Source organism: Heloderma suspectum, chromosome 2 (assembly GCF_057233095.1).
Source record: "Heloderma suspectum isolate Gila_16-S chromosome 2, 16-S_ref, whole genome shotgun sequence".
Lineage (NCBI taxonomy): Eukaryota > Metazoa > Chordata > Lepidosauria > Squamata > Helodermatidae > Heloderma > Heloderma suspectum.
The window spans coordinates 231,380,974-231,400,962 of NC_139459.1; the positions used below are offsets into that span (position 1 = coordinate 231,380,974).

The following is a 19,989-nucleotide window of genomic DNA, read 5'->3' on the forward strand; positions in this document are numbered from 1 at the left end:
CTGGAAAAAGAGGAGCTGCCATTGCTTAGAATCAAAACCCCCACATATCTGGCATTGGGTAGACTCTCCTGGGCCCCATCTATATGGCACTGCTTTTATCTCCCCCCCGCCACCCTGTCGCAACTGCACAGCAATGCAGCTTCGAGTCAGCATGTCCTGCGATACACTTACAGTGTACTGCGCATTCCCCTTACAGACTTGCCATGCCCCCTTTTTTTGCCATTTTACTGAAATGCGCAGTTGTGCAGTCCCGTGAGTGTGGGGGTGCAACACTTCAGTGGCTGTTTTGTATTTGAGGGGCTCTCCTGTGTCTTTCTGTCCCTTTTTAGGTAAAAAGTGGGTGTTTTGTGCGCCTTCATTTCCGCATCATCAGTTTGTCAGGTCTCCAGCCCAAGACTCTTGCAATAGTTCACGCTCACAAACATGAGCGCTACATGCCTAGCCATTGCTCCGAAATGGTGGCCAGAGAGATGTTGGCCCTTCCCCAAGCCCCCCGCCCCGGCCCTTGGGTACTGAGTCCACAACCATTGAGAAGATACGAAGCTGCAAAACTGTGCAAAAGTGTGATTAAATAGATAAAAATGCCCCTCTGTGCCTCTGTAACTGCGCAGCTGCGAAGCAATGGGGGAGTAAAAGGTCATCACAGAATGACGCAGGCACTACGCATGCCTACAACATGCCCACTGCAAAATGCAAAGTTGGTTCAGGGAAGGAACAGACAGCCCACAACTGCGGGGAAACCCGCAGCAAACCCAAAAAATCGCAGTAAAACGACTCCTTGGAACCCCGCATTTTCTGGGTGAAAACCATGGATGGCTGAAGTCGCGACTACGTCATCTATCACAAGGGACCTCAACTTTCACCCCCCCCCCCGGAGTAAAAGCACGGTGTAGATGTCAACAGCTGCTGGAAAGTCAAGAGACAGGAGTCCTGAATTTCATGTCCAGCATAATCTTACTGTGTCTGATTTTTTTTAAAAAAGATTCTTGTTGTACACTTTCTGGGGTTGGAGAGATACTGGGGGTGGGGGGATACTACATTTAAAAAAAATAATTCAGAATTTTTGGGAATCTCTTTGCAAACACCTCAGAAAACATCCTTCAAATTATCCACTAACAAATGCAACACCCTCCCTCTGGGCTTGAGGCTTTCACAGTTTCTCTTTCTGAAGCACCCCTCCCTCTTCTCTTGAAGTCAAGTTTCAGTGCTTGAGAAACTCTGACACAGGGACCCATGGAGGGGGTACCACTATTCCAGTGACTTGGGGCAGAAGGAGATATGGCAGGAGGAGGGGGTTGGGTTGGGATATCAAAGTAGACTGGGCCACAGCTGTTTATACACTGCTCCCCTTCTACCTCCTACCTCTAGCTTTCATGTGCCTGGTAGCTCATCCACTGAGCCCTCCTATCTTGTGGTGCTGCTTTTTAATGCCAGGTTGGTCAGCGATAAGACCACACTCATTCATGGTTTAATCGTGGATGAGAAGGCTGACCTGGCATGTATCACTGAGACTTGGGTGGGTGAGCTGGGTGAGATTGACCTCCGCTCCTTGGTATATTGGGGAGCTTCAGTCAATGAAACTAGGGATGGCAGAGAATTCCGCCACGGATCTTGGTGAGGCCGAATGCCAGTGCATTCAGCACCCCGAAATCTGTGGCGGAATGGCCTGCCACCCCCTGCCACCCCGCGGATCCCCCCTGGGACGAGACTTACCTGGGGTGGATCTTCCGGGCAGCGGCGGCTCCAGCAGCGGCTCCGGCGGCTGGTCTTCCAACCGGCTACCACCGCCGCCATTTGCAGTCTTGTCGGGTGTTTTTTTTTTTTTAAGCCAGACGTGATAGGGTACGTAAGTCTTTACGTAGCCTATCACGGCTGACTACAGGGACACAAACAGCGGCGGCTACGGCCACCGCCATTTGCGTCCCTGCTAGCCAGCGGCCGGATGTTCCTGCTAGCCAGTGCGGAGCGGAGCCGGCCGGGCAGGATTCCGGGGAGGAGGTGCAGAGCACCCCCCCCCGGCAAGGATTCCGGGGGGAGGGACGGAACGCCTCCCCACCCCCAGCGGAACCCGGCAGAGCCAGGTAAGGGGAGTTTCATACATCCCTAAATGAAACAGGCTGGACGTTGGCTAGAGTGCAAATTGCATAAGGCTCGAAGTGAAGATGACCAAGCATACTCTACAGCGCATAACTGTGCCTATTGTGTGGTGGTGCGGGCAGCAAAGAAGGCTTATTTGGCTGCCTCCATTGTGTCCTCAAGTAGCCATCCAGCAGAGTTCTTCCAGGTGGTCTGGGGTCTGTTAACACCCTCCCCAGCAAATGGGCCCAATCGAGGACCTACTGTGACCTCTTTGCATCACACTTTGAAGACAAAATCACTTGTCTCTACCTTGATGCTGTTGTTAGTGCAGTTCCAGTTGAGGTGTTTGATGCCACCATCTGCCCAATTTCGTGGGACCAGTTCCAGTTGCTGTGGCCTGATGATATGGGCAAGGTGCTTGTAGTAATGCAGCTGACCCCATGCCCTTTCGATCCTGCCCCTCCTGGCTAATAAAAGCTAGCCAAGAGGGTATGACTGGGCAGGTTCAGGGAGTGATAAATGCTTCCCTTTGGGAAGGGGTGGTCCCTGCTGTCCTTAAGGAGGCAGTAGTGTGACCATTCCTGATGAAGCCCACTCTTGGCCAAGTAGTATTAGATAACTACTACCCAGTCACAAATAACCCTTTTTTTAGGAAAGGTACTTGAGAGGGTTGTGGGGGAGGAACTGCAGGCACTCTTGGAGGATACTGATTATCTAGACCCATTCCAGACTGGGTTTCGATCTAGTTACAGGACTGAATCAGCCTTGGTCACCCTGATGGATGACCTTTATTGAGAGAGGGACAGGGGGAATGCAAGCCTGTTAATTCTGCTTGACCTCACATTGGCTTTTGATACTGTCAACCATGGTATCCTCTTGGATCGACTCCATGGGATGGGTATCAGAGGCACTGCATTACAGTGGTTCCAGATCTACCTATGGAGCCGATTTCAGAGAGTAACAATTGGGTGACTATTCCTTGGCCCCTTGGCAATTGAGCTGCAGGGTTCCACAGGATACCATCTTGTCCCCAATGTTGTTTAACATCTATATGAAGCCGCTGGGAACAGTCATTAGGGGATTTGAGCCAAGTGCCATCAGTATGCTGATGACATACAGTTCTATCTCCCTATGACATCTCAATTGGAAGAGCTTGTGCAAGTCTTCAGCCTAAACTGAGTAATGGGCTGGATGAGGGCCAATAAACTGAAGCTGAATCCTGGCAAGATGGAAGCCCTGTGGGTGAATGGTTCCTGAGTCTGGGAGATAGGCTCATTGCCTGTTCTGGATGGGGCTGCACTCCCTCTGAAAGATCAGGTTCGTAGTCTGGGGGTACTCCTAGATCCATCACTGTTGCTGGAGGCCCAAGTGGCCGTGGCAGCTTGGGGTGCCTTTTACCACCTTCGGTGGGTTCGCTAGCTACAGCCTCTCCTGGACAGGGATAGCTTGGCCACAGTGGTGCAGGCATTAGTAACCTCAAGACTGGATTACTGCAATGCGCTCTATGTGGGGCTGCCCTTAAGGCTGCTCCAGAAGCTGGAGCTAGTGCAGAATGCAGCAGCTCATCTATTGTCAGGAGCTGCCCCTTTTCAGCATGTAACTCTTTTGCTGAGGAAACTGCACTGGCTGCCTATCCGCTACCCGGCCAGGTTTAAGGTGTTAGTACTAGCATACACAGCCCTAAACAACTTGGGACCAGGATACCTGAGAAAGCACCTTCTCCTTTACCAACCTGCATGGTCCCTGAGGTCATCAGAGGGCATGTTCCTGGTGGTTCCACATGGACCCATGGCCTGGCTGGAGTCCACCAGGAAAAGAGCCTTCAGTCTGGTTCCCTTCCTATGGAATTCCCTGCCTTTGGAGGTTAGGCAGGCACCAGTGTTGTGTTGCTTTCGGCACCTCCTGAAAACCTTACTATTTCAGGAAGCCTTCCTCAAGTGACCGGCCGCAATTTATTAAACTTGGTGTTATCGGAACTCTGTCTCTTAAAAAGAAAACAAAAGAAATTATTTTAACATTGTGTTTTTACTCTTTATCTCATTTTCTGTTCACCACTCTGAGGTCTTTGGATGTGGAGTGATATACAAATACTGTAAATACATAAATAAATGCTCTTACAGACATGAACAGACTATATATGTTTGAGGGAGGTGCCCCCTGAGCCTTACTTTACAAAGCTCTTCTTGCCCCCTGCCCCCCCCCCCCACACACACAACACAGGGCTAACATCGAGGACTGGCATAACTGGACATCTGCCAAGGGCCCACACCCCAGCAGGGGATTGACTGACAAAAGCCCCCTGGACCTGCTCCTCCTCTTCACTGTCGCAACCTGTTGGTTCACTCCCCTCCTGCTATGGCCCAGGCAATGACAGCAGTGTGAAGGAGGAGCAGTAGATGCCACTGCCTACTTGCTCATGGCCAAACCACCTGGCAAGCAAGCAGATGGTAGCAACAATGAAGAGGAGGAGGAACAGAAGGAACAGCAGCTAGCAACAAAGCTGGCAGACTCGATGAGGGAGGGCCCCCGCTGTGGGTGTCTTGCCCAAGGGCTCTCCAAAACCTGGGGCCAGCACTGTTCCCTACTACGTCTCTTTTGCCCTGGGTCACTCAGAAGTAATAAATACCAAGGCTTGAATCAAGGGATAGACATATTAGTCTATTCCACCCCATTTGCACAGCAATCTATGATGATTATTCTTTAAACCACATGAAAATTTGCATTTAAATACAAACTTAAAAAAAATACAAATTTTTGTATGCATTTTATTCTACAATAGCATTTGAACACACATTTTGGGAGCTGAGAACTGTATCGCAAAACAAAAGGATAGCTGCATCCAGATCTCTGTATTGGTCTGGGAAGTATGAATTAGGTTGGTTTCCTTAAAGATGTGGACTGAACACCGAAGTCCCTGAGCCTCCCTACTTGAAATAACCAACAGACAGCAGATAGTTTGATCATGTCTGGGATTCATACAGCTAATGTACTCCCCGCTTCTTCTTCCCATAGTGCCCTCTAATATACCATTCCAACAGAAGACCTGAAGTGCAATCAGACTAATCCTGGCTAGGCTGAAGGTAGGAACACATCCTTTAAAAACATTACAGGCATGTTGCACCCAGTCAGAACTATAGTTAAAGGAGGAGGAGCAGGAGATGCCCCGGCCTCCTTGCTCCTTGGCCCTCTGCCTGCCAAGCTAGCAAGCTGTAGCAAAGACAAGAAAGAGGATGAAGAGCAATAGCGGCTGGTGGCAATGGTGGTGAGAAGGTAGACTCACTGAGGGAGGGGGCCCATTGAGGGTGTCTTGCCCAAAGGCCCGCAAAAATCTGGAGCCAGCTCTGCTCTTTTCAAAGCTGACCAATCGCTAGGTTAGGACAGGTACATATGGGCATGGAATTCCAGGGCAACATTATCAGGCTGGTATGTACTGGGTTCACACTGGTGGAGATCATTCCTTTTAGGAAACAAGCTGTTAATTCAAAGGTTCGGTATAGGCAATGAATTATTCGCCATCTCCTTCAAGGCTACACTTTGTTTATATTATTCATTTGCTGGAGTTGACTTTTTGTTTGGCTGCATTAACTGAATTATTCAACTCATGAACACAAGTCTAATGAAGGCAAAAATAAAGCCATGATGGGTATGTAAAACTTCAATCAGCGTGTCATGCAAGACCTACATTTTAATCGCCCTTATTACTAATATAACATTTGACAAGCTCACTAAGTCTGCCCACGCCAATCATTCCCCAGATTATCTTCAAACTATGTTTTTTTTCTCTTATACTAAAAACAGTAGACTGCCTGAGCATCATTAATTTATATGATACTTTGAAGACATGCCATGCCCCATTCTAGACAACAGCTCTGCCAGGCAGCAGTCAATGAGTCTTAGAAGCATTCTAACTCAGCAACACTTAACTCAGGAAAGCTCTTTCTGAATTCTGGAGAGGTGACAATTCTGGAGAGGTAATCAAGGTCTGGTTATGGTCCTTGATGTCAACCTTCCCACTTGATCCCTGTTTTTACATGCTGCCAATAAATATGTGCCTTGTTAGTTACACATCTAGAATCGAGCTACAACACCCATACCTATAAAACCAAGATACATTTTTTGGGGAACATTTCATTTAAATATAATCATGGTCAACTTATGCAGTAATTACTTAAGATACAATTACAAAAAAAGTAGTTAACGTTTTAAGTGAAGCAGCTCTCAGAAAGTATTTTTGATCAGCACTGGCTTAAAGTATATAAGGGTGCAATCCTATGTGTGCTTAGACAGACAAAAGTCTGGCTGGGGCATGCTGGGAGTTGTAAGACTCTATTCTGTCTAAACATGCATAGGATTGTGCCTAAGATGCCTTTGCTGAACAACACAGTGGGGCCCCACACCGTTCTAATCTATACATTGCTGTTTTTCCTACACTCTAGCCTGATTTACACATACCTGCATGGTGTGGTTACCACTGAAAACTGCTTTGCCACAGCAGAGGCTCTATGCCACTGCTGGGAATGTATGAATTGTTTACGACATTGCTCCTCAACTACCACGTGGAACATTACAGTTAATTGTATAATATTTGTACACTGCTTTTCAGCAGTTCACAACAAACACAGAATTTATAGGTGGATCATATTTGCCCTCACCATGATAGATCTGGAAGACCAAGTGGTCAGTGGTATCAAATGACAGTATCATGTGGCTCCTGGCCTTGCTCGCCTCAAAGATGGTAGTGGCAAGTCAAAGGTAGTAGGACAGCTCCCCTCCCCAACCTGGTATCCTCCAGATGTTTTGGAGTTCAACACCCTATCAGCCCCACATCAGGAGCTGATTCATGGCAAATGGATCAGGAATGCTGGGAGCTGTAGTCCAAAACTTCTGGAGGTCACCAGGTTGGGGAAGGCTGTATGAGGAGGTGGTGTTTTTCAGAGGGAGATATTGCTAATTTCCTGGACAAAATTGCAGCCATTTTGAATGCCCCGTGTTGGCCCCATAGCAGCACTTTCTGAGCATGACAACATGCAGATTCTGAACCATTGGGGTGGGGGGGAGCATCTGCAAGAAAAAACATGTACCACAGATTTCCCAAGGAAAAACAACTGCTTCCCTACTAGGAAATATTACCTGGGTTTCTATGCTGCTGTACTTCCCTATTTTCCTCCTCCCCCCATTTCTTCTTTTATACTCAATCTTTTGTCATTTCTTATCTCTTCCTATATGTGCCTGGCCTTTTGTTCTGGTAGCCTAATGCCTTCTTTTTCTTCCCTCCCCATTATGGAGTGGGCTATGGTGGGCAAAGCAAGGTTATGCTCAAAATCCTACAAGCTGGGCTTCAGCAGTACGTGAACCGAGAACTACCAGAAGTACAAGCTGGGTTGTCGAAGAGGCGGAGGAACTAGAGATCAAATCGCCAACATTCACTGGATCGTGGAGAAAGCAAGAGAATTCCAGAAAAACGTCTATTTCTGCTTCATTGACTACGTTAAAGCCTTTGATTGTGTTGATCACAACAAACTGTGGCAAATTCTTAAAGAGATGAGAGTACCAGACCACATTACCTGTCTCCTGACAAATCTGTACGAGGGTCAAGAAGCAACAGTAAGAACCAGACATGGAACAACCGATTGGTTCAAAATTGGGAAAGGAGTACAACAAGGCTGCATATTGTCGCCATGCTTATTTAACTTATATGCAGAGTACATCATGAGAAATGCCAGGTTGGATGAATCACAAGTCAGAATTAAGATTGCTGGGAGAATTATCAACAACCTCAGATACGCAAACGATACCACCCTAATGGCAGAACGCAAAGAGGATCTAAAGAGCCTCTTGTTGAGGGTGAAAGTGGAGAGAGCAAAAGCTGGTTTGAAACTCAACATTACAAAAACTAAGATCATAGCATCTGGCCCCATCACTTCCTGGAATATAGAAGGGGAAGTTATGGAAGCAGTGACAGATTTTATTTTCTTGGGCTCCAAGATCACCGCAGACAGTGACTGTAGCCATGAAATTAAAAGACGCTTGCTCCTGGGGAGGAAAGCTATGGCAAACCTAGACAGCATAGTAAGAAGCAGAGACATCACCTTGCCGACAAAAGTCCGTATAATCAAAGCTATGGTTTTCCCAGTAGTAACGTATGGCTGTGAGAGCTGGACTATAAGGAAGGCTGAGTGCCGAAGAATTGATGCTTTCGAACTGTGGTGCTGGAGAAGACTCTTATGAGTCCCCTGGACTGCAAGGAGGTCAAATCAGTCAGTCCTCAAGGAAATCAACCCTGAGTGCTCATTGGAAGGACAGATACTGAAGCTGAAGCTCAAATATTTTGGCCATCTAATGTGAAGAGAAAACTCCCTGGAAAAGACCCTGATGCTGGGAAAGATTGAAGGCAAAAGGAGAAGGGGACGGCAGAGGATGAGATGGCTAGATAGCATCACCGATGCAATGAATATGAACTTGAGCAAACTCCAGGAGAGAGCAGAGGACAGGAAGGCCTGGCGTGCTATGGTCTATGGGGTCACGAAGAGGCGGACATGACTTAACGACTGAATAACAGTGGTGGGCAAAGTGTGGATGCATTATTTGGCTATCTTTATTGTTGTTTTAACAAAAATATAAACAAACGAATACAAATCTTAATGAGGAAAAAAGACAGAAAATATTGGTATTCCCTATGTAAATCTCAGAATGTTCTATGTTCTTTCCTTTTCTGATCTCCTACTGTCCTTCTGCAAGCTCCATATTCTCCTTGCTTTGGCACAGCACATATAGTTTTCCATGAGGGTGTATCTCAGACAGTGGGCTGATTTGCACAACATGACAGCCCACCATGAGTTAAATAAATAACCCATGGCGAGACTGTGGTGCATGTAGTGTGTATGCAGTCACCATTTTGTATATCCAAGCCCCACTCAGAGATTGTTGTATCATGCGAACCCAGGAAGCATGGGTTATATGAGGGTTAAGAACAAGGGTTATGTGAAGGTTGCTTAACCCTCACATAACCCATACTCACTGGGTTTGCATGCCCTGACAACCCTCAAGCAGGGGTTGGATAAACAAAGTGGTGCCCATGGGTGTCATAACTCAGCATGGGTTAAGTAACCCACAACAGGCTGCACCATGTCATGCAAACCAGGTCAGTGACTTTAAAAGTGGGTTACAGCTCACACTTTGGGCAGAGTTTCCATAACTGTTTTTGCTGTACCTGCCAAAGGTCATGCCATGTACTGGCTAGAGGTCAAGATCCAGAAATGGAGTCATTTTAAAAGGGTGGAATCCGTTGATGTTGAGTGACATAAAAAAATATTAGTCTACCTGCATAACATCTTGACAACTTTTTGGTGAAGGCAAACAAGCTGCAGGCACCCTTACATGAGACTTGTAAATGCCTGGGGATTCCCCAAGTCCACCCATCAAGACCCTCAACATTCCCTTCCAGTTCTTTCAACTATTGTGTTGTATATCATGTAAGGCTGCATATTGTCACCCTGCTTATTTAACTTATATGCAGAGTACATCATGAGAAATGCCGGGTTGGATGAATCAGAGGTCGGAATTAAGATTGCTGGGAGAATTATCAACAACCTCCGATATGCAGACGATACCACCCTAATGGCAGAAAGTGAAGAGGATCTCAAGAGCCTCTTGTTGAGGGTGAAAGAGGAGAGTGCAAAAGCTGGTTTGAAACTCAACATTAAAAAAACTAAGATCATGGCATCTGGCCCTATCACTTCCTGGCATATAGAAGGGGAAGAAATGGAAGCAGTGACAGATTTTACTTTCTTGGGCTCCAAGATCACCAGAGACGGTGACTGTAGCCATGAAATTAAAAGACTCTTGCTCCTTGGGAGGAAAGCTATGGCAAACCTAGACAGCCATAGTAAGAAGCAGAGACATCACCTTGCCAACAAAGGTCCGTCTAATCAAAGCTATGGTTTTCCCAGTAGCAACAAAGATACCTTATGCAAGTGTGGCCACCCACTCAAAAACAAAATAATCCCTACCACCAAGGACATCATAAAGTTCCAAGGACAGGGACAGAGGACAACAGATAAAGTGGTGCAGAGGAGCAGTAATCAATGCGTTATATAACAGATGTTCTAAACAGAATCTAGATCTCCAGAATGGGAGGGATTCAATTATCACTCTGATATCCTAGCACATTTATATTTTAAACATGAGTCTTCAAGGAAGCTGTAGGTGGGTCTTATCAGACAATCTTGATCAAAAGACTGTGACAGTATTAGCAAAAGCCAATGTGCCTTGCATATATGCAGCAGATTGTGTCAAAATCAATCTTCAACAAGAATGAAAACTTTGCAGGACTCTGAAGTACACAGGATGGGAGAAAAAAGAGTCTTGTGTTCCTTTGTCAAAGAAATACTAGTTTTCCTCAATATGAAATACATGAATTGCTCCTTTATCTCTTTCCCCCCCCCCCACACACACACACAATCTTATCATCTGCATTCTGCAAAATTATAAATATGGCATTAATATGCAGCTTTGTCTCTGCAGCCGTTTTCCCTCTCGAAAGCTGAATCCAGTACTTAGAGCTCATTATTCAACATCACATTTATTAAACAATGCCTTTTCAGTTGCTTTTTCATATCTACATAATGAAAATCCTTCCTCTTCAGAAAGAGAAGATGAGAGTGATTGGGATGGGAGGTGCATAGGGTGGAGGGGAATAAGCCCAGCCAGCCAGGTGTACATTCAACTCATAACAAACAGCTTGTCTCTCACCCTGGCTGAAACATTTACATTCAGAAAAGAAACCATCACAGAAAGGAGGAAAGAGCCACAGCTCAGTGGTAGAGCACCTGTTTGCGTGCAGAAGGTCTCAGGTTCGAATCCCACCATCTCCAGGCAGGGCTGGGAAAGATCCTTGTCTGAAAACCTGGAGAGCCTCTGCCAGTCAGTGCGATTATACTGGGGCTGGATGGGCTAATGGCCTGACTCAGCTTAAGGCAGCTTTCTGTGGGGAAGAGAAGCCAGAGTTGGGAAACGGATTTCTGCCTCAAAGAACTCAGGCATCTGTGGGTATACACGGATAAGGGGGTTAGAAGATGACTGTATGCAGGGACAGGCAGTCAGGATTAAGGAAGACTGAGTCCCTGGCAAGCAATCAGAGCAGCAGCAAATGGACACTATGGGCATTTTGCTTTGGGAGGAAAAAAAACAGAGAAAAGATTATATATGAGGTGTACACGATTCATTGATGCTATCCCCCTGGTTAAGGAGTAAAATTGTGGCAGCAGTACAGGAGCATGTTAATCCAGCTTGGCACTTGAATCAATAAATATGAATGAATGAATGAATGAATGAATGGAGTAGTATCTGTCCATGGCACAATTAAAGGCCGTGCTCCCCACCCCACCTTAGGAGAAAAAAAAAATGGAAGAAAGGAAGACAGAATACTTGGCCATAAGGCGAAAGTCTCTGCAATTTTAAACTTAAAGCTTTGCCATTTTAATCACCGGAAGTTGGCATTTTTATTTGTTATGTGTGTTATTTGGTATATTTTAAATGACATATATTTAAAATGATTTTTTCAGCTGCTGTCTGGTTTTATTGTGATTCAGTTTTATTGTGTTGTTTTATTTTCATGTGAGCTGCCTGTAAGGGCCATGTCCTAAAAGGTGGTCTATAAATACTTGTACAAATAAATAAATTGAGCTCAGCTTATTAGAAAATGCAGCTGCTCCCACCCCACTGGAGCCAGACTAGATCTCGGTTGAGATATGCAAACAACTGCATAAGAAGATATTTAACCATTAAGCCAGGGGTATGCAACGTAAGTTCAGTGAACTATGCCCAGATGGTCAAAGCTTTCACACCCCCACCCCCAATGCCATACATCTCCAGTTCTCCACATTGCTGCCATGTAAGGATGACTTGCCTATAGGCTGGTTGCTTGAGGCGAGGAGGGGAAGAAGGACAAGTCTTTGGGAAGCCTTGGCAGGCCAGATATGACACACAGACCTGGTCCGCATGATTGCAGAGCAGTTAATAAGTCACAGTACCTTTTTAACCACCTTGCACATGCTGATCATGTCCTGGGGGATTAGCATAATTACCCTCAGCAGCACAGTTTGTATGTCGTGTGAACCTGGCCAGGGTAGCTTCTTGCTGTGGTTAACAAGTCACCCAGAATCCATGGGCTGTTATAGGGTTCTCTGGGTAGCTTGTTACCCATGGCAACAAGCCACCTTGGATGGGTTCGCACAACACGACAAGCTGAGCTGCTAAGGGTAATTATGCTAAACCCGCCCCGCCCGGCAGAGGACCAGCATATGCGGGGCGGGGGGGAGCACGATTGTGCAAACCAGGCTAGTGTCTACTCCTTTGCATTATGACAAAGACTTAATGATAGATGTATCCTCTGTTGCAGAATAAATTGGAATATGAAGAAGCAGCATTACCTGGTATTCTCTCAGACTCCCAGCACTGCATGTATTACTATGCAGAAAAGTGACAGTGTTGGTGGTCCAAGGCTCCAGAGAACTCTCCAGTATAAAGCTGATTTAGCTTTCTGCTCTTTCATTTCAACAACAACCAACAAACCTACCTGAAGCACCACTTTTTGTTGTTTGTTTTGTTTCATTAGTGGGTGAATGAATCACTTAAGAGAAATTCTTGCCAAGAAATTGGTATTTAAAGCTCCTGGTCATTCACTGCAAACATCAATGATGCCGTGCGTGTTTCTTAAATTAAAACTAAATGAGAGATTTCCTTTGTGGTCCAGGCTAGGACAGGCAGAAGAGTATGAAGGAGGGATAGCACTGAGGCAGAGAGATGCAACTGCAGTTTTAAAACTGACACCGAGGTAAAATCGTAACAGGACAAGGTATCTCGGCTTCTACAGAAGGCAAGAGAGAAAGGAATGGCCTTAAAGCAAGTAATAAGAATACTAGAGCCACTCATCATAAAAGACTATCTGGTAAGAAACCCTCAGAGAGCCCCTGAGGACCTAATCAGCTGAGTTGCAACTCCTGCCATGCTTTTATGCCTAGAACATGGTGTGCGTGTGGGAGAGAGAGAGAGAGGAAAAAGCTATGTGCTGCCTTTCTAAACTTGGTGGTCTCTAAATCTTTTAGACGACAACCCCACCATTCCTGACCACTGGGCCTGCTGAGACTGATGGGAGTTGTAGTCCAAATAAAAGAACTGGAGGGCACCAGGTTGGGAAAGGCTGCTTTATGTGCTCAAGCCCTGAGCTGATTTCTATGGCATAATTTACATTAAACATATTTTAAATTGTCTATATAAAAGCTAAAAATAAAGGTGGGGCTGTCTAAAATACCCAGAATAGTTTCTGCTGAACCAAAGATTAATGGAGTTGGTGCATTTGTTCTTCAAAATACCATTTTTTTTGTAAAGATGAGCAAGGCTATTTCGGTCTCAGAATTTTTAAAAACATTCTTCAAAACCGGAAAACCCTAAGCATAGACTGCTAGACAGCCTGAATTCATCCAAGCAGAATCACGGTGACAACTTGGCAGGAGCTCAAGGCCTTCATTCAATGGAATATGCTTCAACCACCCTCTCCTTCACACATGACTTCTTAATTCAATTCAAAATACTTTATTACCTAACACATTCATGTATATGGAAGTATGAAGAGAAGAAAGTACCCAGAGGTTATTTGTCAAACAATGGGGTAAAGAGGGGTGTAGGGGAGGTAGGTGTCACCCTTTCCCCTGAGGTGTCCAAATCCTATAGCTAAGGTCTGAAGCTATGTTGTATCTTTTGCTCACAGCTACGTTTCTAATGCAGTGGCTGACAGCACAGCACCATGCCGATTCTGCCATCTCTCTTTGCCCTTCTAAGATCAAGCTGTTTTTCCTCAACACGTTTTGATCAGAAGCCCCCATCATCTGAAGTAGTAGTATAGTTCGCCCTGAAGAGCATAGCATGCTTCCCCATTCTGGGGATACCACAGCAGAAAAGGTCTCTCAGGGGTTGCTTAGACATTTCCCCTGAGACTGCTCCAAGAAGGGACTGGAAGAAGTCTTTGGCTTGCCTATGTCCCTCGTTTCCCTCACTGAAGGGAGAAGCAAGCCCCTAGACTGTGAGAACCCAGTTATTCCAATACCCCATAATTATCTGCAAAATTAAACCGTCCTTCAAGAGGGTGCAAGGTGAGCCCACAAAGCCTGCTCCCAATCTCACCCTAGGGGACAACCCAAGGAGAAAAATTACATCCAAACTGGCCCTACAGCTTTGTGACGTGACATGGTGGGGGTCGCACACTTGCTCCTACAGAACATTCCCCTGCAGAGCTTTCAGAGTTTGTGGTCAGGTAAAGGCATGTTCAGTCTTAATTGCTTCTTCATAACAGAAGCTTGTTTAGCTTGGATTTCCAGGCTAGTTTTGATGTTAGTGATTCTCCGTTCAGTTTTGCCCCTGTATTTCAGGAGTCTTCAAAGAGCTGAAAACTTCTTCCTAGTCTCTCCTGATTGAGAGATGGTAGGACTAGGTCATATGCAAATAACACACATTCAACACCTAAGTCATTTAGACAGAGCTCTGCATTTTATGACTGTTCCAAAGGGGTCAAGACATCACTGATATAGTTTGAAGGAAGACAGTCTGAGGGCACTTCCCTGTTTTACACCTCTCTGTGGTTTGATTGCCTTTGTTTCCAATCCATATCCTGCGTTTGATGGACTGGAACACCGATATGATGAGAGTGTATATTTTTTTGCCAATTCCATTTTGTAACAATTTAAGACTCAACCCCAAGTTGTCAGATAGAGTCAAACACTTTCCTGAAGTTGATGAAGCAGGAAAATATCCCCCTCCCCTTAAAAAAAAACAAAGACGTGTCCAGAGTCTATACTGTAAAGATGATCAGTTGCTCTTTTTCAAGGGAGAAGACTGGTTTGGCTGTCATGGATCTTTTTTGTGCTTCACTAGGCTCTTTTGTGGAGGACACTGCAAAACAGTTAGCTGATATTGCTGTTACAGTGGATATTTCTACAGATTGGGAGGCAGAGGGGCGGCGGGGTGTTTACTGTAATGTAAAAGGTGATTTGTTGACCTAACCATATCTCTGGAAAATGTCCCACTTTGAGGTTGATGTTTTAAATTTTCATAAAACTTCTAGGATAATTTCAATGCTGTATTTTTATGTTGTGCTTGCTACTGTTTAAAGACATTGCTTGGATTTTTTTCACAGAATCATACAGTTGAAGGGGGCCTTGTCAGCCATAGTGTCCAACCCTCTGCTTGTTGCAGGAAATCCAGAGTTAGAGCATGCCTTTAAGCCTCTGCTTAAAGACCTCCAATGAGGGAGAGTCCACCACTACCCAGTATCTGGTTCTACTGTCAAACAGCTCTTACCATTAAGAGGTTTTTCTTAATTTTCAGCTAAAAGCTACCCTCCTGTAATTTGTGTCCATTCGATCTACTCTTGCCTTCTGAGCAGCAGTGGACAACTCTTTGCTCTCTTCTATGTGACAGCCCTCCAGGTATCTGAACAGTGCGACCATGTTCCCCCTGCACTCTTCTCTTGTCCGTGCTAAACATACCAAGTTCCTTCAACCTTTCCTCATAGGACTCACTTTCTATATCCCTGACTGCCTTTGCTGCCCTCCTCTGAAACAATTCCAATTTGTCTACATCCTTCTTAAAGAGTGGTTCCCAGAACTGGAAACAGCACTCCAGATTTCACTACTGCAGAATAAAGTGGAACTATTACTTCACATGACTTGGAAACTATGGTTCTACTAAAGCAGCCTAAAATTGTACTCATCTTTTTTGCAGCCACATCACACTGTTTATTCACGTTCAGCTTATGATCAACTGCAATCCCAAGATCCTTTTCACATCTACTATGCCAACTCAGGTATCATACCTGTGCATTTGTGTGTGTGTGTGCGTGTGTGCGTGTGTCGGGGGGTGCTGTCGAGATGTAGAACTTGCATTTATATCAGTTGAATTTCATTTAGTTTCAGCCCAGTCTTCCATTCTGTCATGGTCATTTTGAATGTTAATCCCATCATGCAAGTGTTAGCTATCCCCCTACCCAGCTTTATATCATCTGCAAGTTTGAGAAGAATTTCCTCTACTCCTTCATCTAAGTCAGGGGTGCACAATCTTTTCAGCCACATCAGGTGTCTCCTGTGGTGGGGGGGATGCACATGTTCATGCACAAACATTCACATACAACTCACTTACAACACCTCCCTCTCTCTCTCTCTCATGCATGCACGCACACACATCACTCATTCACACACACAGGGGTTTACTCTCCTAAACACACATACAGTAAACCATCTGATAAATTTCCAGAGCAATTAATCACAGATACCATATGACAGTTTCTGTTGGAAGACCCAAGCTAATCTATATTAGCATTAGTTAACCACAGAATATTGCTATCTCTTTTGTAGGTGCCCGTATAATAGGTTTGGGAACAGACAGAGGGTGTTTCTACATTAAGCAAAAAACCCACAAAAACCCACATCCTTTCTGGAGCTTCCTGCTTTCGGTTTCTTTGCAGGATTAGGAAGGGCTTCTTTACATGGCAGCCACGTGTTTTGAACTGAGGGAATGCCTCCCTCCCTCCCTGGCATGTATGCAAAGGAGGGGGGAGGAGAGTCTTATTTTCATAGATTAACTTCTGCTGTAGTGTTTTCTTGCAGCCCCCAGGAAACTCTGGTTTATTTCTGAGTAGACATAAAATGTAAGATTGTGCTGTAAGTCTGCAACCCTTGGCACACTTGTGTGGGAGTAAGCCGCACTGAACTCAACGGGACTTACTTCTGAGTAAACATAAGATCACCCTGTAAGTCTGCAACCCTTGGCACACTTACTTAGGAGTAATCCCCACTGAACTTAATTGGGTGCTCTGAAACAACAGAGGATGTTGCTTTTGAGCTTCATGGGGTGGGGGAATCAGATGTGTCTCTCTTCATTGCAGGGAAGCATTTTACCCTCTTCTCCCTCCAATCGAGAAATGCAGAGGCAGGAGACACAATTGGCAAGCGATTCTTGCCCTTGCTCCTGGCAAATCTCATGCTGACTGTGCCCCCAACAACTGAAAACAAACGCCCACAGTAGGCAGACTCAGCGGTTTCTTCCGCTATTGTAGAATTTCACAGGGAGGTTATGGTGCTCCTGTTCCATGGGCTGGAAAAAATGCCACATTTTTTGCATTTGGGGAAAACATGGGATAGGCTGGAGGAAATGGCGGGAGACCCCCTGGAGGGTAATGACATCATCTAAAGAGCCCACAAACTTCCGAAAGACAGCCATCTCAATAGCAGGATAAAAGCTCCGTGTGATGAACCCCAGAATAAAGATCAGACCGGAGGCTACTTATGTAAGGTTGCACACAGTTCCTCTTTTGTGAGAAAGTGGAGGCAAATAAGAGTTGGATGGTTCCACCGACTCTTTGTCACTTGTTAACATTTAACCATCCTAATGTTTCTCTACGTTTATTAAAACCAACTTTCTTGAAATCCAAGATACGTGTTTGATGACACTCACCTTCAGTTTTTCATAAAACCATGAATTCTAGCATTACATGGCCAGTTTTTCCCAAAGTTCCTGCTACTTTAATCTAATTTATTAAACTCTTCCCTAATCGTTACGATCAAGCCAAGATGATAGCTAATCCCATCACTTCTTCTTCCATCTTCCAAAAGAGGAAGCTGTTAGCAAATCATGTTAAGACTTTGTTGGAGTTTTCATGCTTAGCAGAGCTTGTCTCCCAACAGATATCAGAGTCACTGAAGTCCCCCAATATTGCGAATCCTTGCTTTCCTTAAACATCTATAATTTGTTTCAGGAAAGCATCATCAGCATCCTCTCCTTGGTTTAGCGTTCTGTAGCAGACTCTGACCAGAATATAGTTTTATTTATTTCTCCATGCATTTAGATACAGATGCTCTCCACAGGTCTACCATGTTCACCCTCCTGAATTTCTTTAACCCTTGCATAACCCATGGTCCCCAGGTTCAGACAACATGACAAACAGTGGTTGTGGCTTGAATTTTCAGGATGGCACCCACAGATCATTGTGGCTTAAATAAGCCACGGTGAGCTGTGGGAATCATGCCAGCCCAGTCACTGGAAGTGACAGAGGAAAGGGAAAAGTAGGGAAAGAAGCAGAAGAGGCTCACATTACATCACTATGTAAATTCACACTTCACCAGGTAGTGTAGCACTAGGAAAATGAGTAATTTCCCTGAACGATTTGTAATTAAAGTATGTTGGTAGAATCATAAAACAGTAGGGTTGGAATGGGCCTATAAGACCATCAAGTCCAACCCCCTGCTCAATGCAGGAATCCAAATCAGAGCATCCCTGACAGGTGGCTGTCCAGCTTCATCTTGAATGCCTCCAGTGTGGGAGAGCCCACCACCTCCCTAGGTAATTGGTTCCATTGTTGTATTGTTCTAACAGTCAGGAAGTTTTTCCTGATGTTCAGCCGGAATCTGGCTTCCTGTCACTTGAGCCCATTATTCTGTGTCCTGCACTCTGAGATGAGCAAGAAGAGATCCTGGCCTTCCTCTCTGTGATAACCTTTCAAGGACTTGAAGATCACTATCATATCTCCCCTCAGTCTTCTCTAGGCTAAACATGCCCAGTTTGTTCAATCTCTCCTCATAGGGCTTTGTTTCCAGTCCCCTGATCATCTTCATTGCCTTCCTCTCAACCCTCTCCAGCTTGTCTGCATCCTTCTTAAAGTGTGATGCCCAGAACTGGACACAGAACTCTAGATGAGGCCTAATGAGTGCTGAGTAGAGGGGAACTAGTACTTCACATGTTTTGGAAGCTATACTTCTATTAATGCAGCCCAAAATAGCATTTGCCTTTTTTGCAGCCACATCACATTGTTGGCTCATATTCACAAGCATATTCAGCTTGTGATCTAGATCATCTACAACAATTCCAAGATCCTTCTGGCTTGTAGTATTGTTGAGCCAAGCATCCCCTATCTTGTAACTGTGCATTTGGTTTCTTTTTCCTAGGTGCAGAACTTGGCATTGATCCCTATTAAATTTCATTCTGTTGTTTTCTGCCCAGCATTCCAGTCTATCAAGATCGCTTTGAATTCTGTTTCTGTCTTCCAGGGTATTAGCTATCCCACCCAATTTTGTGTCATCTGCAAAGATTTCATGAGAGCAACAAAAGGCACAAAAACACAAAGAGAGAGCAATCCTCAAAGAACAAGATAAACTAGAGTTGTATACTGCAATACTTTCCACTAACTTCATTCTTGGTGGCTAGGGAACTTTTTTTTTTCAACTGTGCTGGAAGAATTTGGCATAAAACTGGAAAATATTGGCCCTTGAAGCTGGAGTCTGGGAAGGACCTAAATAACTGGAAATACTCTTAACACATAGATGAACAGGCTATATTTAAAACTAGGTATAATCCATTGCTTATACCTCTAATAGGTTTATTTGGAGTTAAAACAGCTACCTTGATGCCACCCCATGACTGGTTTGACAGAAAATCTACTGGACTGGTGACTCCTGGTTGGGCAGGATATCGTAGCAGAAAGTCCAGTTCCATTGCATCTATCTCTTTATTCATCAGAAGTATCTGCAACAACAAACCCAGATGGTATTGCATGAGGCTGTGAGGATTACCAAAAGACTGCAGAGCAGACAAAAAGTAATATTTGTAGCAGGATTCTATCCTGAGGAAGAACAAGACATATTGCACAGGAGCTAGGAAAGGTGCTGCTAAGGGATCAGCTATTTACCTGGACCGTGACTTGGGCTGTGTAAGTCAGTTTGTCACATTCAAACAGCCCCCGAGTTGTATACTGGAACACAGAGGAGGTGATGCTATCAATGAGGTTGGCTACTCGCTCTTTCAGGTTTTCATCTGAAGAAGCTCTTGCCACAGCTTTCTGAAAGACGACACTGAATGCCTGTGTGT

At 45.0% G+C, this 19,989-nt stretch overlaps 1 protein-coding gene across 1 annotated transcript in view; it reads right to left on the minus strand.

Moving 5' to 3' along the window:
* The window catches only part of DNAH9 (dynein axonemal heavy chain 9), a 293,377-nt gene that overhangs the window by 53,620 nt on the left and 219,768 nt on the right, over nucleotides 1-19,989 (minus strand). The window contains exons 58-59 of the mRNA XM_084838397.1: nucleotides 19,811-19,981; nucleotides 19,525-19,647 (exon numbers count right to left, since the gene is read on the minus strand). Coding sequence (XP_084694523.1) covers nucleotides 19,525-19,647; nucleotides 19,811-19,981 — 294 coding nt within the window. The remainder of the gene's footprint in view (nucleotides 1-19,524; nucleotides 19,648-19,810; nucleotides 19,982-19,989) is intronic.